The 21,186-nt window shown below is 35.8% G+C and overlaps 3 protein-coding genes across 4 annotated transcripts in view; 2 read left to right on the top strand and 1 right to left on the bottom strand.

The window, feature by feature from the left end:
- Positions 1 to 21,186, top strand: part of LOC148954909 (xaa-Pro aminopeptidase ApepP-like) — a 582,094-nt gene that overhangs the window by 502,736 nt on the left and 58,172 nt on the right. The gene's annotated exons all lie outside the window — the stretch shown is intronic.
- Positions 1,814 to 20,066, top strand: LOC148954912 (uncharacterized). Its single transcript, XM_089107983.1, has 2 exons — positions 1,814 to 1,927; positions 19,295 to 20,066. The coding sequence occupies exon 2, from the start codon at positions 19,316 to 19,318 to the stop codon at positions 19,646 to 19,648; it is 333 nt and encodes a 110-aa protein (XP_088964109.1). The 5' UTR covers positions 1,814 to 1,927; positions 19,295 to 19,315; the 3' UTR covers positions 19,649 to 20,066.
- On the bottom strand, positions 9,963 to 10,817 carry LOC148954913 (uncharacterized). The gene has a single exon (XM_089103469.1). The coding sequence runs from the start codon at positions 10,815 to 10,817 to the stop codon at positions 9,963 to 9,965; it is 855 nt and encodes a 284-aa protein (XP_088959595.1).

The raw sequence follows: 21,186 nt of genomic DNA on the forward strand, positions 1-21,186 counted from the left end.
TAAACTTTGGAAGGCTTGCAGGTCTTCTAAGCCATCTTCTCGTGATTCTCGACTTCAACTTTTCAAAGCTTGTAGAAGAGTTTTCAATTCGCTTTGCCGAAAGGCCCAATCGTTATTTTATTACAGAAAAATCTCTGCGTGTGGTAAAGACATTAGGAAGACATAGCAAGTGATCAATTCTGTTATCAGGCCATCTTCTCTGCCTCCTTCTGTTCCTTTAAGTATTGTGATGGAAGGCGAAAATGTAGAGGGTGAGGTAAAAGTTCAAGATGCGTTTACTTCCTATTTTGCTAATATCGGCAAAACCACAGCCTCTTCTGTAAGTCCTTCTTCTTCTCTACCTGAATTTAGGTCTTACCTTCGACCACCTTGTCCTAAATCAATGGCATTGGAACCTGCCTTTGAAGCTGAAATAGCCAGAATTGTCAATGGTTTGAGGGGTTCTTCATCTTCTGGCCCAGACCGTATTCTGACTAAGGTTGTAAAGTTCATTCTTCCTGTCATGATTTCTGCCCTCACGAGACTTATCAATCTTTCCTTTGAAAATGTGTTTTCCCAAGTGCTTAAAGCGTGTTCACGTTATTATTCTTTTTAAAGGTAGATCATGGAATGATCCTGCAAATTATCGTCCGATATCCCTTTTATCAGTGTTTAGTAAAATATTTGAAAAAGCTATGCTTTCTTGACTACTTAATTTTCTTAATTGTAAAAACTATTTTCATGATTTTCAGTTTGGTTTTAGGGCGAACCACTCAACTGAGCATCCATGAGCAACTCTTTTGAATTATTTACATTCAGTTTTTGACTCTGGTCTGATACCTGCTGCTTTTTTTCTCGATATACGAAAAGCATTCGACTCATTATCACACAAGATTCTTCTTTGGAAACTGTCCCAAATTGGTATAAGAGGGAATACTTATTCTTGATTTCTATCATATTTATCTGGTTGAGTCATCTCGGTTGATCCGCAATTTTTGAACCCTTCGGGAATAGAGTTCGGCGTCCCACAAGGATCTGTTATTGGGCCGATACTCTTTTTAATCTCTTTCAATGACCTTATTAATTCAGTCAAAATTTAAAACCTACCATTTGCTGTCGTCTTTGTCAACCAGCATCTGTCATTAATTATGACAGTTTTTCCTTACCGGATGCACTTATTGCATTTGTTGATGACAGAACTCTTGGCACAGCTGGTAGAACTGAGTCTGATCTTCGTTCAAAGATGAAAGACCTTTTTGAAAGAGTTATCCAGTGGCTTGATGTAAATTATCTTGCCTTAAATGTCGGAAAGTCTTTTTTCTCATTTTCTCCAGAGTTTCAAGGGCTTGCCCTGACTAAAATGAAATACATGTATCAAGAGGTTCTCTAAGTAGAGCTAGGGTCGTTACGTTCGATTCCTAGGCATCTTGATTGACGAAAATCTTTCCTTCAAGCATCATATTGACCTGATTAAAATGAAAGTCTCCAGGAGTCTTGGAATCCTTAGAAAGCTTAAACACATATTTCCAGGGTTGATTCTTAGAATCTTGTTCTACAGCCTAGTTCAGTCTTATGTTTCATATTTTTCTGTTATTTGGATGTCAACTGTTCCCTCGTCTCTGATGCCACTTTCAAAACTTTATGATAAAGCAAGGACTCTTATTAAGGAGACAAACTGATCTTCACTTAAATCCTTGCTTTATTTGAAATCTCTCTATTTTCTTTCTTTTCTTCTTTCATCTTTATACAGTTGCACGGCCATCTTCCTGCTGCTCTATGTAAAAAAATATATCTTTTGTTTCTGATTAATCGACTTATCATCTCCGCACTTCCAGCAATTTACAGATTCTTCATACTCCATCAGTGAGGTCTGATTTCAACCCTCTGACAACTTGCAACATGATTTGGAACACGCCATCTGTGTCTGCAAGAAGCTGCCACTCGTTTGGTATGTTCGAAAATTATGTTAGGAGTTTTCTAGCTAGTAATTAAGTTAAAACTAAAATTAAGCAAAACCCCTATGCCTTCCGAAGGCCAGAACAAAATTTGCACTTTACTGAAAAAAATATAACTTTTTTTGCTTTTATAACTTTAAAAAATCAAATAATATTAACATTTTGATTACTAAATATCAGTGTATTTATATTAAACTGACAATGCACATTCATTTGTATTTTTTCAGTAAAGTGCATCTGGCCTTGGGAAGGCATAGGGGTTTTGCGCCCAACTTATGTTAATTTCTGCTCGTTTTGAGTTTGACTCGGTTAATTATTGTAATTTCTGTTCGTTTTGGGTTTCATTTATTTATCGATGCTGAGTTTTGGTAGTTTCACGCTTGGTAGATTATTTGATTTTATTTTGGTTCATTTTTTGTTTAATGGAGTTCTTTAGTTTTCTTTGAAAAACTTATTTTGTGGAAAAAGTTTTTTGATTAATCTTTAAGAAGGCAAGCCAGGGCACGGTGAGCGCGCTGGCAACCGATGCCAGACCGAAAACCGAGCTGGTTCTCCCCAAAATTAGCATTCAAATTGATGAAAGGAAGTAGGATATATTCAAGAATTTTACTAAGATTACAAGCAACAGTGATTGGCCTGTAAGAAGAACAGTCCAATGGATTCTTACCTCGTTTAAGAACAGAAGTGTCAGTTCAACACAAAAAGCTATCAGGAACAAGAGAAAAACAAATACACATTTGGAAAAGCAACTGTAAATGGAAAAACAAAGACGGGCAATTTATTTTCAGATGAAAAACACTAATTCCTTTAACATCAACAGAGCTTGATTTCAATTTCTTAACAGATGCAATTACATCATCAACAGAAACGGGTAAAACTTGTGCCTGAGCCAAGGAGGACGGGAGAACCGAATCAAGCAATTTTGATCAAAATGCGTTCACCGCTTAATTCACTTTGGAAAATATAACTGAATAGTGGTCATACCACGCAGCTGGTAAGATGGGGCAATTAAGATTTCCTGAATTATCTAACTTAGCTGAATTAATCACTTTAGCCCATTCACTCTTGTTGGTAGGACAATCTAACCCTTTATATCGGCTTGATCGCAGACGTTTTTTAAACACACGCTTAGTTTTTTGTTTTATTTCAAATACATTTCCGGATAGTGGTGGACCATTATCAATCCATATTCGTTGCCCCAATTTGGCTTTGTTTTCCACGATTTTCAGTTCAGGGGCACAGGACTATATTGGTTTCGTTGTTCTTCATCTCACTCTCTGCTGAGGCGCAGCAACCTCCTCGGCACGTTTTAAACACCTCACAATTCGGTTGTAGAGCTGATTCAGATCATAATTGCTTTTTGTAGAGCGAACACTTAGCTGGAGTAAATGAAAGGGTACACGTAAAGAACCAAGGAGTGTTGCCAGGGTTGAAATATATAGTGACATATTAGCATTTTTCCAGTTGCTCTGAACAAACCATTTAGAGGCAGAAGAATCTGCCAGGGATGTACTGTTTGTTCTAATCGAAAGGTAGAGCGATAGTGGAAGGTGGTCAATATCCTGCTCATCTTCGTGGACGTGCACTGTTGAAGATGAAATAAACGGGGAACAAATTACATGATCAATATCTGATAAGCTGCCAGAATTATGCACGTACGAAAAAGATAGATCCTTCGCAAATATTCTGTAATCAGGAAGACTATCAAGAAGGTTCATAGTACGCACAGAATCAAGCTTTATGTCAGTGTTCACATCACCAATGAACATAAATTCGTAACCCTCCTTGCTTATTCTATGGAGGAGAGTTTTTAAACTTGCACATACTTTGGAGAACTTATTCAGAGAAGTCATATTCTTCCCATCATGTGGCATATATGTATTGAAACGGTTTTGTCTAGTCTTATAGCTAGAAAATGCTCGTCAGAAAAATAACATGACGGAGACAAAAAGCTGAGCTTTTGTTTAATAATACATGCTAAGCCCCCGGAAGGCCTTCCAGAAGTAGAAATAGCATTTGTTGTCTAAGCAAAATTATTAGCACTGCGGCGCAGGAAATTAACACTCGTTCCTGTCAAAAGATGTTCCTGAAAGCATACAATGTCAAACTTACTGTATAGTTCATCAATGGTCAGATCCTTGTTTTTTGTCTCATGAATATTAAAAGACACGACTGATACTGATACAGACATTAATTAGTTTTTGGCAAATTGAGACTTGCAATTATTTTCGGTTTAGGACACGTGAGGCTAAACGAAACATGATTACCTCCACAGTTTGCACACTTTGATGACAAATTACAAAGCGAGTCCCTATCGAAGACATGAGGGCTGACACATCGCGCACAGTTTGTTGATACACTGGAACAAGACGACTGGAGATGTTCAGGAGACCGGCAAATGTTACAGCAACGGGGCATCGCCTTGAACTCATAAACGCTTAGGTTTTCGTATCCTACTTTAAGAGCCTATCTGAGTGCTTCGGATCTTGACATTGCATCACAGAATTCAAGTTTTACTACTGTGGATTTCCCTAGCCTAGAGGCGTCCAAAACACCAGGCCAGGATATCAGCTGAGATAATTCCAAATCACTTGGAATTCCCTTCAAGAGACCGTAAAACTTCTTGGTTTGGACTTTCGGAGAAGAGCCAGTTATCACTCCAGTTACTGACTCACGGAAATCTTCGGCAACTGACTTACCTATACTGATAATTAGTTTGTCACGTACAGGACGTATACTAGTGATTGATTTATGACCATTTATCTGATCTATCACAACTTTTCGTTTTATTGGGTCTGAGAGAGTAGGGGGGAGGTCCGACACAACAATAATAGCGTGTGAGTCGGGATTTGTAGGCTTAGGCAGTTGCGGGTAATTCAATTCATAAGCATCCAGCTTTGTCACAACGACCTTGAGTAGTTTTTCCACGTGATTAACCTTTGTAGAAAGCCTAGAGTAAGCCACAGCGGGCAGAATGGGAACCTCGGTGGGGGACTTCATAACATAAATGGGAGTCGATACCTCCTCGGAGTCCAAAGTTTTAATAAGGTCAAGAATATATTTTACATTATTTGTATAAGCTTTCGCGCCGATGAGCCGTGGGCAATTATGCTTAGGCCTAAACTTCGCCCAAAATTCATCTCCTCAGTTCATCTCCACAAATTCAACTCCTCGGAGTCCAAAGTTTTAATAAGGTCAAGAATATATTTTACATTATTTGTATAAGCTTTCGTGCCGATGGGCCGTGGGCAATTATTTTTAGGCCTAACCTTCGCCCAAAATTCATTTTTTGCATTAGCAATAACACCGCATTCAAAAAAGTCGATTGCGTGTAGAATAATAATATCGTCTTGAATTCCTTCTTCCCAGTTATTTTGCAGAAAGTTCATTACAGGGCAGTGGACATATTTGCAATTATCCAGTAAGGAGCGACCCGGCTCATAGTCACTGGAACTCTAAAAAACAGAATTTTGATACCAATAGATATATCAAAAGAATTGGCTTATTATTCTGATTCCAAATATATAAGTTTCATTAAAGTTAGTCTTATCCATCAAAAGCTACGACCCTGAGAAAATTTGTCTGATTTTAAAAAAAGGGGAAAAAACTCCGTTTAATTCCTAGAATTTGAATGAAAATATCACTATGAGATTCAGCGTATCAAAGAACCCTACTGTAGATCTTCCTCTTGTGGACCTGACCAAATTCCTGCCAAGGCTTTAAAGTTTATTCTACCCTCTATTCTATCTCCTCTCACCATTCTTGTTAACTTATCATTTTTGAATGGAACTTTTCCTAGTACCTTAAAATCTGCCAGATTAGTTGTTCTCCATAAGGGTGGTTCTAGAGAGGATCCTTCTAATTGTCGACCAATTTCTCTTTTATCAGCCCTTAGTAAAAATTTATGAAAAATGTATGTACTCTAGACTTTTGTCGATTCTTGATAAAAAATAATTTTTCGATTGCAATCAGTTTGGTTTTCGCCCTAACCACTCAACAGAACATGCTTGCATGGCCATGCTGAAGTTTATTCACAAGGCACTTGATGAGGGTAGCATTCCAGCTGCAATTATCCTTGATGTCAGAAAAGCGTTTGACAGCATATCATATACTATCCTACTCTCAAAAGTAGAGCACATAGGGATACGGGGAATCAGTTATCATTGGTTTGAAACTTATTTATTTGGAAGGTATATCAGTATTGGCCCCAAGCTTCAAGATCAATTCCGTGTTGATTTTGATGTCCCTCAAGGTTCTATCCTAGGACCTCTTTTATTCCTTATATTCATCAATGATTTTTTTTATTGGTGTATCCGAACAAACTAAACGAAGCTGCTGTAGTATTTGTGATCACAATTTTGTTCCACCTAGTGACGCAGCTCTAGATCTAGTGCTGTTTGCATTTGCTGATGATAGTACTCCTAGGCGTCCAGAAATTAATGATGCCTCCCTTATCAAGAAAGTGTATTCTCTTCTAAAAAGAACCTTTGCTTGATTCGATGCAATTTGCCTTGTCCTAAATCCAGCTAAATTTAGTCTACTTATGTTTTCCAGATCAGGCACTTCTTGTCCTTTGGTTCAAACTATTTCTACCGCTCATGGTGATATAACTCGTCCCCCTGATAGACATGTTTGATTCCTGGGTATTCTAGAGCGAGGTATTGACTAGGGGGTGAACCCAATCATACACGTAATATTTTCTGTTCGTTTTAAGTTTTGATGTTACTCCTTATTTTCAGTTGGACAACTTGTTTTTTTTATGTTTAATTTCTGATCTTTTTTTTAAATATTGCTGGGAAATCTGGCACCTCCTTCATAGCAATGTCCCTTCCCCCATGAAAACTTCCTTCATGGAAAGATCTTCCCACATAATCCCCGACCCACCCACCTCCAACTACCAGAAAAAATCCCCCCTGGAAACGTCTTTATACTTCCTAATAACCAATACTATATGTTAACATGGAGTAAAGCTAATAGCTTTCAGCCCTCCCCCCGAGGACTTCGGGGGATTAAGTCATTCTATAGGCCAAAGTTATCATATTTTCAACCATGCTGAACAAAATGGCTATCTCAAAATTTTGATCAGGTGAATTTGGGGAAAAAATGAGCGTGGGATGGGGCCTAGTTGCACTCCATTTTTTTGGTCCCTTAAAAAGGGCACTATAACTTTTAATTTACGTTCCAATGATTAATTTCCGTTCCACGATATTCTAGGACCACTGGGTCGATACGATCACCCCTAGGGAAAAAAACAAATTAACACGCATCCGTGATCTTTCTTCTGGCAAAAAATGAAAAATTCCACATTTGTAGATAGGAGCTTGAAACCTCTACAGTAGGGATCTCTGATACGCTGAATATGATAGTGTGATTTTCATTAAGGTTCTAGAACTTTTAGGGGGCCTTTCCCCCTTTTTTCGAAAATCAGCCAAATTTTCTCAGGCGCGTAACTTTTGATGGGTCAGACTAAACTTGATGAAAACTATATATTTTAGTTTAGCATTGAAATCTGATTCTTTTGATGTATCTATTGGTATCAAAAACCCGTTTTCTAGGGTATCGGTTACCATTGAGCCGGGTCGCTCCTTACTTACAGTTCGTTACCACGAACTGTTTAATCTGGTTGATTTTATCAGGGTCATAACTTTAATTGGTAACATTAAACTGAAAAGTTTTAGTTCGTTATCGAACTAAAACTTACTTACAGGTCGTTGCTGCTAACTAGTTGAAAAGTATGTCTTCTTTGAATTGAAAGTGAAGAGTGATTTTTTTAAACTTACAACAAATACAAACTATCTTATTTACGAGATGGTTAGGAACCCCCAATACCCAAACCATTTACGCTGAAGTTTTTTTCTTGAATTTCTCATTGACTTTAACAACTGATTCAAGTATGATCTGCACCCTGAAATTATTCCAAGGGAAGGGGTATGCAATGCTTAAATATTGATTGATTAAAAATTGATTGATTATTGATTGATTAAAAATTGATTGATTGATCAGGCCTTGATTCAATATTTCAATAGAGAGGATGTATAAATAAATATACCCTCATTCCCTTTCCACCTTTGTGTAAAAATTAGTATTATGAATATGTTCTTCAATTCATTGCAAAAAAAACTATAGTAAGAAAATATTTGTCGCTTACTCGTCATTCCTGCTGAACCCTTAGTCAAAATATGTTCTTCCAACTTAAAGGACGTAAGAGGGTATATTCACCCATTATGCTGACTGGAAGGACGTCACACAAAGTTGTGTGACAAAAGTTAAGAGGCTGTGCCTCATAGAAGGGGACATACTATCCTCTGAATTGTTTTAATAGCTAGTCAGTGGTATACAAAGACAGTCACTTTGCACTCAAATATTATTCATTTAAGAGATCTCGAGAAGTTGGTTTCAAATATCATTGTTTTGACCAAGAGTTTTAAGACACAAACCTGATTCATTATTATTTTTCTTTGTAACGCTTTATATTATTGGGAGGTCCAATGATTTTATATTCAGTACTCTGTCATCATTTGCTTCTTAGAGAAATTAAATATAGAAAAAAAAATTTCTCAAATGAAAGTAAAGAGCGACATTAAAACTTAAAACAAACAAGAATTATTCCTTGTATGAGGCAGGCTTCCCTCCTTCTGAAAACTCCGCTTTTTACGCCAAACTCTTAATGTGGTTTGAAAATAGTTCTTATTTCGTATCGACCTTAGAACAGTCGTTCTTAGAGACACAGATTCAAATTGCAGTGTAAAGAACGGTGTTTTCGTGTGGGACAGGCCGCCTCACATACAGAATAATTTATGTTCCTTTAAAGTCTTAATTTTGCTCTTCACTTTCATTTGAGAAAACATGTTTGTTGTATTTGATTTCTATTCGTTTTTTATAGTATTAAATAAAAAAAACAAGTTTTTTTTAACTGAAAGTAAGGAACGAAGTTAAAACTTAAAACGAACAGAAATTATTCCGTATATGAAAGGGGCTGTCCCCTTCTCAACGCCTCGCTCTTTACGCTAAAGTTTGACTTTCTCACAACTCTACTTTTTTTTAAACAATAAAAAACGCATGTAAACGCCCCCCTGAAAACGTCTGTATACTTCCCAATAACGAATACTATATGTTAACATTGGGAGACGTTCATAACTTTCAGCCCTCCCCCCGGGGACTTCGGGGGATTATGTCATCCTAAAAGACATAGTTATCATATTTTCGACCATGCTGAACCGAATCGGGTGACTTTGGGGAAAAATGAGCGTGGGAGGGGGCCTAGTTGCCCTCCATTTTTTGGTCACTTAAAAAGGGCGCTAGAACTGTTAATTTGCGTTCCGATGAGCCCTTACACGATATTCTAGGACCACTGGGTCGATACGATCACCCCTGGAAAAAAACAAATAAACACGCATCCGTGTTACACGTATCATTTTTCTTTGGCAAAAAATGCAAAATTCCACATTTTTGTAAATAGGTGCTTGAAAGCTCTACAGTAGGGTTCTCTGATACGCTGAATATGAATTCAAATATGCTGAATACGCTGAATATGGTGTAATTTTCATTAAGTTTCTATAGCTTTTAGGGGGTCTTTCCTTATTTTTTCTAAAATTACCCTTTATCAAAAATCTTTTTCCTGGCAAAAACTATAAATTTTCGCATTCTATTAGATTGGAACCTTTGCAAGAAGGTCTTGCGATTTGTTGAATCTTTTAGTGTGAATTCTTTTAGTGTAAATTCTATCTATTTGGATTCAGCATGAAAATTCAATTCTTTTGATGCATCTACTGTTATCAAAATTCCATGTTTTTACTGTTATCAAAATTCCAATTTCCTGCAACCCTACCTAAAGCAAATAAGAGCAGGAATCTGTAACTATCAGACAAAAATGTCTAAAATCTATCTTATACGAATTTTCTCTAAATAGCTAGGATTTAACCACTCACAGTATGTTCAAACAATCGACCAAAAAGTAAAGATCAACTTATATATTTATAGATAAATAATGTAGATATAATATACATAAATAAGAGCTATCGAGCAGTTTCAGTAGCCATGGGGAGCATAGCCATGGGGAGGATAGCCATGGGGAGCATAGCTATCATATCCTCCATAATGGTGATCATGGTAATCATCATCGCTATCCTTCTTCTTTGGAAGCGGTAATACTTCATGAAAGCCCTCTGGAACGTCTAAATTAACTCCTAGCATATTTTCTATCATTTCTTTAGGTGTAGGAATTATATCCATAAAAGTTGCTACACCGAGTCCACTAAAAAGACCAATAATGGTTTCAATGAGAGGAATAGCAGCTGCAGGGAGAAGAGGTAGGAGCTCTAATGCCCGTTTGCTAATAGGATGTTCAAAAATTGGTTGTAGAGCTGTATCATTCACAGCCTCAGATACGATTTCTTTTAAATTTATTTCACTGATTGCTTCTACGGCTTCATGGGCAAACCTTTTCATTGTCAATACTAGGTCCACGTTGTCAGTGAAAGCTTCTTCATCATCGTCTCCGTCGGTCTCCTGATCTTGTTCTTCAGCAAGGTCTTCTTGATCATTCAAGTCTCTAGCGTGTTGGGAATGCTCGTCATATTCATGCAATCCTTCCTCAAGCTCATAAGAATCCTTCCCAGCGTATTGTTCTTTTTCAGCACTGTCGTGGTTCTGTGTGTCTCTCTCATGTTTGATGTGTTCTTCCTGGATTCCCTGGGGCTCATCAGGGTTTCTTCCTTTGGAATCATCGGTAGGTAGGGTCTTTTGATGATCACTGAACGACCCAGTATGGGCAGGTTCTGTCAATGCATCAGAAGATTCCTGGTGATGTAAATGACGTTTCGTTATTAAAGCTGCGTTGGAAATAGCGACCAAAAGACATACGTAAAATCCAAGATGTGCCATCTGCAATTAAAAAGAAATTTAACAACACATTAAAATACATGCTTTAATCATTAAAACTAGTTTTCCTTAGAATATCTTTTCGACTGTCAAACTAGGCAGAATAAAGCGCGTAAGTCATTAAGACTTTGACATTCATTTGGCCAGTTCTGTTTCATAAATTGTTTCAAGAATTATAATCATTCATGAAAATAGGAAAGTTCTTTAAGGTATACTTTTTTAAGTTAGGGCAGCTCAGAATCATGAAATTGAAGAAAAGGGTAAACAATGCTTTCCTAGGTGTAAAATGCTATTGAAATCATCAAGGCTACTTTCTAATTTTAAATCGGCAGTAAAAACTTGATCTTAAAGCCCTTTCCCACCCTGAAAATAGTTTTACCAAATTTTTCTTCATCCTTTTATAATATTTACAAGTTTACTTGTAAAATTGTTATATTTCTAGGAAAATATATATTGTGTATCTCAACATATCATATTCCTTGTTTGGCGAACGTGTAAAGCAAATACACTAGATATTCCCTTATTCTCGAAGCGTTTTTTCATGCATAAGTAAAACTTTAGCATAAGAGCATGGGTCTGAAAAAGCACTCCAGATTATATTGATATTACAGAGCTATATTAAAGACGTATCAAACAAAGAAGAAGAAAAAAAATAGTAAATGGAAACAAAAATAATAAATGGAAATACATTGATATTATATTTTATTTTTTCATTATTTTTTTTTCTTGTTTCATACGTCACTTATAGCCAGTGTTGTCTTAGAACGTATTTATAATATGAAAGAGCGATATTTATGATATTAAAGTCACACTATAGCTTAACATGAAGTGAAAACATCCAATATTTAGGTTGACTCCTACTTCTTCAACCCTTACTCTTTTTATGTTAAAACTTTTGATTTTCTAAGTTATTTAAGAGCGAAATTTTATGCACTAGAGAGATTTGAGAGAGAGAAAAAAATAATACAAATTATCGTTATGCTGTTTCGAGAATGAAAAGTTTATTTATAGTTTTAAAAATAAAATATCCTTATTCTTTAAAATAAACAAAAATCAAAATCCATTAGAAATAATGCTCACTTTGTAAAATAAAACCTTAGCTAAATTGTTTTAAAAGATATATGGTAAATAATATATTGCCCATACTTGTTGGCTAGATACACAATACTCAAAAATGCTTTCAGTACAGCCAGTCCAACTTGAGCGCAAAAAGAGGGGGGGGAGACCTAAGGGAATGGCAGCATCTTTCGTATATAAGCCATAAGTTTAGATATCAAACTTTACTTTCATTTGAAAGAAAATTTAATTGGTTTCAAGGTTCACTTTTTCATTTCATTGTTATGGGAGTGATATTTTGCTCCCATTTTTTAAACAGAAGGGAGAACCCTGCGGGAAGGTTATTTAACCCAAAACCAATGAAACTTGGGAGGTTGAAATTAGATCACTTTTATTATTTGGAAGGGGGGACATAATCAAAAATACTACATAAAGTCATTTTAAATAGTGATTCTGCATATCAATCCTTGAGCTCATAGTGGTCACTTGTCACAGTCACTTCAAACGCAGAACGAACTGTTTTTCACTTAACGATACAGAATTATACAAAGGAATCCCCCCCACTATTATGGAGTCACTAATTCTGTTGAAATTTTACATTAACCGTTTTCTTTTTCTTAGTAGAAATAGCGATTGTTTACAATATACAAACTAGGAATGTCAAGTAGTATTCTTACTATTACAGTAGTGTAAACTCTCTAAATGAAATACATTTTTTCAAGTGAAAGTAAGGAGCAGCATTAAAACTTAAAACGAACAGAATGTTTTCCTATTTGAAGGAAACTGTCCCTTCATCACCTCAGTATCCCTTTCTTTACGCTAAAGTACCCTTAGTCCCGATTCTTTAAGAATTTGTAGATGATTTGATATTCAGGACTATGTCACAATTTACTTCATAGAGAAAATAAATATAGAAAAATAAGTTTTCTCAAATGAAAGTAAAAATCAACATTAAAACTTAAAGTTTACATAAATTACTTTTTATATGAGGGGGCCACCCGCTCCTCAACCCCTCACTTTTTAGACTATACTTATGGTGAAAATACCTCTTATTCCATTATCGACGTAAGAGCAGTTGTTCTTGGGACAAGAAGGGATTGAGAAAAAGATACCCCCAACCATATACGATATGATTCCTGTTGTTGTAAACTTTAATGTTGCCTCTTATTTTCGGTCGAAAAGCTTGTGTTTTTTTTGGTTCTTTTAGTTTTTCTGATCATCTTCCAAATAATGCCAATATATTCATGGAAAATTCCTCCCGCGTAAAATGTCCCCCGAGAAATTCACCAGGACAATGCATTTTTCGCTGAAAATACCCCCCTCGCTGGAAAACTTCCTGTGGACACCCCTACCTCCGGATACTTCTCCTTCTGACATTTGAAAAAAAAATGGTAAAATTCTACTTTAGCTACTTTTGGCTATCTTGGGAAGGGGTTAGGTTAGGAAAATGAGACTTTCAGGGATGGGTCTACAGGCTAAAGTATGTCCCGGGAAGGTATTTTGTAGTACCTACCTCCACTCCTTCTCCCTCTAGAGGGTCATGAAATTTGCCTACATGACAGGTCTATACCCATTGAAATTTTTACAAAACAACATTTTACCTTAATTTTCAGTTATCAGTTACTTTTTCTCTGGCTTTAGCTCTGAAAATGCAATTTCAGTTAATTGAGAAGAATTTTAAGACATATAAATAGTTTATTTCCTAAATTTAGGAAATGTATTTGCATATCTTTAAAACCTTATAAATTGGGATTGAGCTAAGTTGTGAAGCTGAAAACAATTTTGTTGTACTTCATTTAAGCAGAAGATCTATTTTGCATGGTTTCACTTCTATAACTCACATATTTTTAAAGGTCATCAAAGGTCAGGACCCTCTAGAGGGAGAAGGAGTGGAGGTGGGTACTTCAAAATATCTTCCCGGGACATACTTTAGCCTGTAGACCCATCCCTGAAAGTTTCATTTTCTTAACCTAACCCCTCTCCAAGATAGTCAAAAGTAGCTAAAGTAGAATTTTACCAAAAAAATATTTGTTTTTATTTAGTGTCTTATCATTTTTCATGTCAAATTTTCAGTAAAATTCTACTTTAGCTACTTTTTGAAAAGGGGGTAGATTAGGAAAATGAAGCTTTTAGGGATAGGTCTACAGGTTAAAATATGTCCCGGAGAGGTATTTTGAAGTACCACGACCCGGGGAAAATGACTGCAAGCTATGCAATTTTCCCATTTTTTACATTTAGCATTCATATTTGGGAAGTAGACAAACATTCTTGGGGAAAATTCTCTGCGAAAATTGGAGGGGGACTTCCAGGGAAAAAATTAAACTTAAAGAGGAAAGTTTCCAGGTACTTCAAAATACCTTCCCGGGACATCCTTTAGCCTGTAGACCCATCCCTGAAAGTTTCATTTTTCTAACCTAACCCCTTTCCTCGCTCCCTTGGGAAAATTCATCCGGAACATTCTCTCCGTGTTTAAGTTTCCCCCAGAAAATTTTAGCAAATTTTACCCTGGAAACTGCCCTCTTCAAGTTTATTTTTTTCCCTGGAAGACCCCTTCCCTTCCGCAGAGAATTTCCCCCAAAGAATGCTTGCATACTTCCCAATAACACATACTAAATGTAAAACAGGAAAATTGCATAACTTACAGTCCTTTTCCCCGGGCCGTTGTGGTAATGTCATTCCCAAAACCACACTTGTTAGGCATTTCAAATATTCTGAACAAAATGGCTACCTCAAAATCTTGATCAGATATTTTTTCTGGAGAGAATGGGCGTGGGAAGGGGATAGTTGCCCTTCAATCTTTTTGGTCACTGAAAAAGGCCCCTTTTTTTCTCAAAGACGTCAGATCAGTACTTTTTTCGCGGGAGGGGGAGGGATTTTCCGTGGAGAGAAAAGTTTGTGGGGAAAATTTTACATAGGCATGGGGAATATCCTGGCAAGATTTGAAAAACGGTCAGAAATTAAATAAAAAAAATGATGTTTTCCGTTGAAAGTTAGGAGTAAAATACGAACGAAAATCGTTCCGTGTGTGAGGGGGCTTTTTGTCACAATTCCTTAAGAAACACTGCTCAAGCACATTGGCCGTTGAATTTGAGTGAGAAGTGATTTTAAATGACTTGAGCGTCATTTTATTTAATTACGTAACTTTTTTTATTTAATTACGTAACAGATCCAGCTTTTTTCTGATTCTACAATATCAACAATTTGAATCATTGGTTTTGTTTCATTTTTACAAAATCGCTAAAAGAGAAAATTAAGTAATGTTTGGGCTGTAGGAATAGATGACTAGCAGTGGTCAATAATAAATCTGAAAAGCTTACCGCGCCTTTTTATTACAGCTCACGAGCAAGGTTAGTTATCAACTAAAGTTAAACTCGAACTTAAGCAGGCTGGAATTTGAAACTCTAGATAAGGGGATGACCTAATTAAAAAATTAACCTTTTTACTGCTTTATAATTTTTTAATAATTTACATTTTTAATCAGTTTAGATGGTTAACCTAGATTCGACGAGGGCACATTTAATCATGCTTGATAATGATTTTCATAATAGGAAATAAAAAATTTCAGATCAAAGCTGGGGGTTTGCAAAATAAATTTATACAGCTCCTGATGTCCAAAATTGAGGGAAAAAATAATTACCCAAAATTTAGGAAAAGGATTGCTGAAAGAAATGGGAGTTTTTCGGTACTCGCCTATTGTATATAATACACTCGAGAAGTGAAGTTTGGTGAATGCTAATGAAATAAAATAAAATATGATGAAAATAAAATGCTATAGTAACAAAATTATGAAAACTACTGCGAATGCGTAACCTAAAATAACCTAACCAAAATACTAACTAAATATTTAATTTAAAAAAAAAAGCTATAATGTAGTTTCTCAACGAGACGAAGGTTATTGTCTGGTATAGACAGCGTGAAAAACAGGGTATTCGCAATACAAGTTCTCGAATGTGTTTTATATTGTAGACAAGTACCATTTTGTCTTTTAATTTTGCACCCTCATTTTGATTTGCCTATATTGCTTAAACTTTATACTAAATGCTATTGTTATTTGCCACTGTCTTTCAGTAGGGTAAATAGAACTAGTTTCTACGATAACAGCAAAAATAGGTAGAGTCCTTACCCGCTTAACCATGTGCAGAGTGGAGAAGCCTTTAATTACCTCTATCAATTTCTACGGAGATGAAAAGAATATTCCAGAAAAGTCACAAATTTTTTTTGGTATTTTTATTTAGATATTTTCATTGAAAAATGTAACAAAAAAGATTTGTCCTCTCCTAGATGTTGAAAAATAAATTTTGTCCCCCCCCCCAATTTTAGTGAATTGCTCCTTTTGAATGCATTTGTAAAGAGACTTTCATCATGAATTTAATAAAGAAAAATATATATATATATTTTTCTTTCAACTTAAGGTCAGGAACAATATTAAAACTGAAAACAAACAGAAATTATACCGCATATGAGGGGGGAGGGCTGTTGCCTTATCAACCCCTCATTTGGTACACTATATTTTTGTGCTTTAAAGAATCTTTTTATTCGAACTTAACGGCTCTTCGGTTTGAACTGTCGTTCTTGCTGTTTCCTACACATATAATGTGTAGATGGCACTTAGAATCTTATAATGTTTTAAAAGTATTTTTTTTTAATATGGGGCGATGAGGTGAGATTTAAAGAGTAATAATAACAATAAAATATAAAAAAAAACAGTCGTTCTTAAAGAATTGGGACAAAAAGTAAAACTTAGCGTAAGAGGTGAGAGGTTGAGGAAGAGGCAGTCCCCCTCATACGGAATAATTTATGTTTGTTTTAAGTTTTAATGTTGCTCCTTACTTTAAGTTGAAAAAATGTTTTTCTAAATTAATTTCTGGTCGCTTTCAAATAGTGTCCAGGGCTAACTAAGATATGATATGGGTTACTGGTCCCGAATTCTTACTTTTAAATTGTATATAGCCATTCTATAATATTTGTAGCTTCCCACTTTGTTCAGTTTTTCTACTTAAGAATTAAAATACTGTATCACATTTATAATTTTGTCAAAAATTTTGACGAACAGTAGTTTTGTTGAATAAAGTCTTAATAATATTTCGACTACCTAATATCGGATGGACGGAGAGGGCTATTATCGTTCAAATGGATTGAAATTCTGCGTGGCTTCTGAATTTCTATGTGGCAGAAGCCATTGCGGACCCAGGATTTTTTTTAGGGGGGGGCGCACAAATAGGTTGATGATAAATTTGAGTTAGGAGCAAGTCTAATTAACGCAAACTTGCGTCAATAAATATCCTGGCAAGGTTTATGATGTTCACTTCGCCTTTTCCACTTCTGTGCCGCTAGGCATGTGTTTGTAATATTTTATGTTACATAGAAAAAGATCGTCGTAATGGTAGGGGCGCTATTCACACCCTTCCCCCAGTGTCAATAATAAAGATGTAGACCAAGAATAGAGAGTGTGTAGATACCTACCCCCTCCTTTCCCAAGGACTTTATTTGTAAGCTTACGAAACATCAGGGCAGTGGATGGACAATGCCCAAACGTCAAAAACCTCAAGCTATTCATATTCTGAAAAAAAAAAAGATCAGAATCTAATGAATCAGAATCACATTTTTTTGAATTTCTTATCCAAATTACCAGTTTTCCTTATTGCTCACCCCTCGAAAGACATTTCTGCACGGTCCCTGTATGTTTCTTCCGGTGACCGGCATTTACCCTCCCCCCCCCCAGGCGAATACCCCCCCCCCAAACAACAAAAAACAACAAAATACCCCCCGTGTAAAATAAGGCTTTCCAAGTTTGAGAATTTTATTTGAGTTGTATTTTTTTAATTTCCGTAGGGGGGGGGATTTTGGTACTTGTGTATTATGCGCCACTCACTCAAGTTTACGCTGTGTAAAATTCGAGAACACATCGGTTTTTTTGTTAGTTTCTCCGTTACTTTAGAAATAAATTTGCGCTAGAGATTTGCACATTAGGGGGTGGGGGAGTAAGCATAACGGGTCTGATGCAAAATGTTTTGGTATAGTTATTCTGCATATTAGATAGATAGACAAATGAGTGTTTTTAAAGCCAAATATACGGCCATGAACACAGTAAAATAACATAAATGAATATAGTGGCTGGGAGAATTTTAAATAGTTTCCAGGAGATGAAATTTTACGCTGAGTGAATTTGCAAGAATTCTTACACATAATTTCTTTATGTCTTGCTTTCTCTTTGCCAATTTAATTTTATGCGCGGTGATGTTAAGGGTAATAGTCCGGGGTAAATCTTCGCCAGGATTGAATTGTCCAGAGGATATTTCTAGCGGGAGGGGTATTTTTCGTGGGGGAGGGCATTTTGGGGGGGGGGTTAAACACCCCCCACACCATTCACTATATTAATTTATATTATTTTAATGTGTTCAGGGCCGCATGTTTGGCTTTAAAATACACTTATTTGTCTATCTATCTAATATGCAGAATATTTGTACCAAACACATTTTGCAAGCAGACCCGTTATGCTTACCCCCCCCCCATAATGTGCAAATCTATAGCGCCAATTTATTTCTAAAGTAACGAAGAAACCAACAAAAGAAAACCGGTGTGTTCACGGATTTTACAAGCGTAAATTTGAGTGAGTGGCACATAATACACAAGTACCAAAATTCTATCCCCCTACGGAAATTAAAAAAAATGGGAGGGCATTTGGGGGGGGGTAAACACCCCCACCCCATTCACTATATTCATTTATGTGATTTTACTGTGTTCATGGCCGTATGTTTGGCTTTAAAATACACTTATGTGTCTATCTGTCTAATATGCAGAATAATTGTACCAGACACATTTTGCATGCAGACCTGTTATGCTTACCCCCCCCCCCTAATGTGCAAATCTATAGCGCAAATTTATTTCTAAAATAACGAAGAATCAAACGAAAAAAAACCGGATGTGTTCTCCAATTTTACACAGCGTAAACTTGAGTAAGTGGCGCATAATACACAAGTACCAAAATTCCATCCCCCTACGGAAATTAAAAAATTAAACTCAAATAAAATTTTCAAATTTGGAAAGCCTTATTTTCCACAGAGGGAATTTTTTTGTGGGGGGGGGGGGATATTCGCCTAGAACCGTTTCTTCCATATTTTTTGTGCGATTGATAATCAAAATTCAGATGGCTAATTTAAGTGCATAGCGATTTAGAAGTGTATGTTCTTCTGGTAACATTCATTTTCTTTAGACCAAGCAAAAGACATGACAAAAAAATCCTTAAAAATTTACCATTCATGTAAGACTGATCTCACCCCTCCCTCCTGAAAAACTATTATAAATGGTACATTAGTAATACTAGTATGAATACCGAGCTTAGCGCACATCAGCATATTTTTTCTAAGTACTTCTTGACGTTCTTCCTTTAAAGATGTATTCCTTATTGTGTCGTTTATTTTCAGTCAGCAGCACATTTCAACCAAATGCAAAATATGGGTCCGTATATACCCACATTAGAATCGTACCCGAAAAGTCAGCTTCCTTACCGTGGTCATTCAACTATGGAACAAATGAAAGAACTATACTCAGGAGTGCCAGAAACTCAGACACCTTCTGGAGGTACATCCAATCCTATAAGCTCCGTATTTTCTTCTGCTCCAAAAAGTACGGAAATTTTCAGCGAGACTAGTTCATATAACTTTGATCGAACGGAAGAAACCGAAGTTGAACAAATCCCTAACACACAATATGAGACCAAGATACCAGAAGCTAAAGGAAGAACAGGTGTTGGTCTTGGAGATATCCGCTATGATTAATATGGCTGCTTGCATTTTGTTTTTTATTTATAACATATATGTATACATTCGTCTTAATTTGGTGTTTATATTCAAAGCTGAAGCTTAAAATGGAAATCATTCAACAAAAATTGAATGGTAAATATGGAGTTTTTCAAGTCCAATTATGTGAATTTACAAACTAAAATGAAAGTTAGTTATTTATTGAAATGGAAGTACATATTTCATTAAATCTAAGTTGATTTAAATTATTCTGTGTTTTCTGAAAATGACACTGAAACGTTGCCCAGTTTTTAGCTTAAATTCTTTAATATCAGAATTATCAAATTCTTGATTCATGAATTGATTTGAGCTATTAAATGGTTTGCAAATTCTTCAGTTTACTTTTTATCATTGTTTTTGTGTTTTTTGAATTTCTTTACCAATTATATGTACTCGAGTGGAATTTTTCTTTAGTATTTGGCTTTTTTGTATATGGCTTTAAAAGGTTCTTAATACAGATTATTATTATTATTATGTCCCGTTAGGCTTAAAATCAATCAGTAAAAATTCTTGACTTCAAATATGTTTAAATTCTATCATAAGAAAGCTGAAGGATGAAGAGAACTCGGGTTTTACTTGCGATTTATTTCAACGGGTTAATTATACCAAAGCATTCATATATATCTGGTTTGCTTGTCAATGTCTAGACAAACATCTCATATAGTTATTGTATTACTCTGAGGGATCGTCATTCCACTCGTTACCAACCAGACTTCACATGGATTGGCAGAGATACATTATCTATGAGCTGGAACTTCTGCAAGGGGAGGGCCTCCCCCAAATCCTAAATTTTAAAACTTGGGTCAATTTTTTAGTCAAATCATCAATTTTTTTGTTACTCGCCCCCTCTACCAGGGTTCCTAAAGTTCCTGACATACGAAGTTGTCGATGAGGCTATTTTGCGCACTGCTAATTGAAACGCGTCTTTGAAAATTTGGAATGTATTACAAATATAAACATGCTATTAAAACCCAGAGGACCTTCATATGATCAAAATAATGACGGATGTTTTAGTGGTGACTGAAATTATCAGGTTAAAGTCAAGTTCTATCCGTCATATTATTCATGCTGAATTTCATTGGTTCGTCAAATCGCTAAGATCTACAAAGTTAGTATGTCAGGTCAATCAATATATAGCTATGCTAATAGGTAACATGCCTTTTCTGAAAATTACGATTTAATAAGTATAGTGCACAAAAAATTCCCCGGTCAGGAAAAGTTGTTTTTCATGAAAATGGTATTTGAGAAAATCCTGGATTAACGGGATGCTCCAAATTGTTACCTCGAAATAAAAATAACTCAGGATCCCATGAAGCTCAGAGAACCTGTACAGAGTTCTTAAGTTCAACGACGAAAATCCATTTGGAATTTTTAAATAATATGATATGGTTGCTTATAATCGCTTATTTAGCTTTTCTGGCTGAAAAATGACTGTTTCATCATCTTCAAAAGAGAATTGAATACGTTTCGTCAAATGATTTATGAAGCAAGAGAAAGTAACAAGTACTTTTGACTTC

The sequence above is a fragment of the Artemia sp. Qi Xiang Cuo genome, chromosome 2, assembly GCF_049724085.1.
Source record: "Artemia sp. Qi Xiang Cuo chromosome 2, ASM4972408v1, whole genome shotgun sequence".
Classification (NCBI taxonomy): domain Eukaryota; kingdom Metazoa; phylum Arthropoda; class Branchiopoda; order Anostraca; family Artemiidae; genus Artemia; species Artemia sp. Qi Xiang Cuo.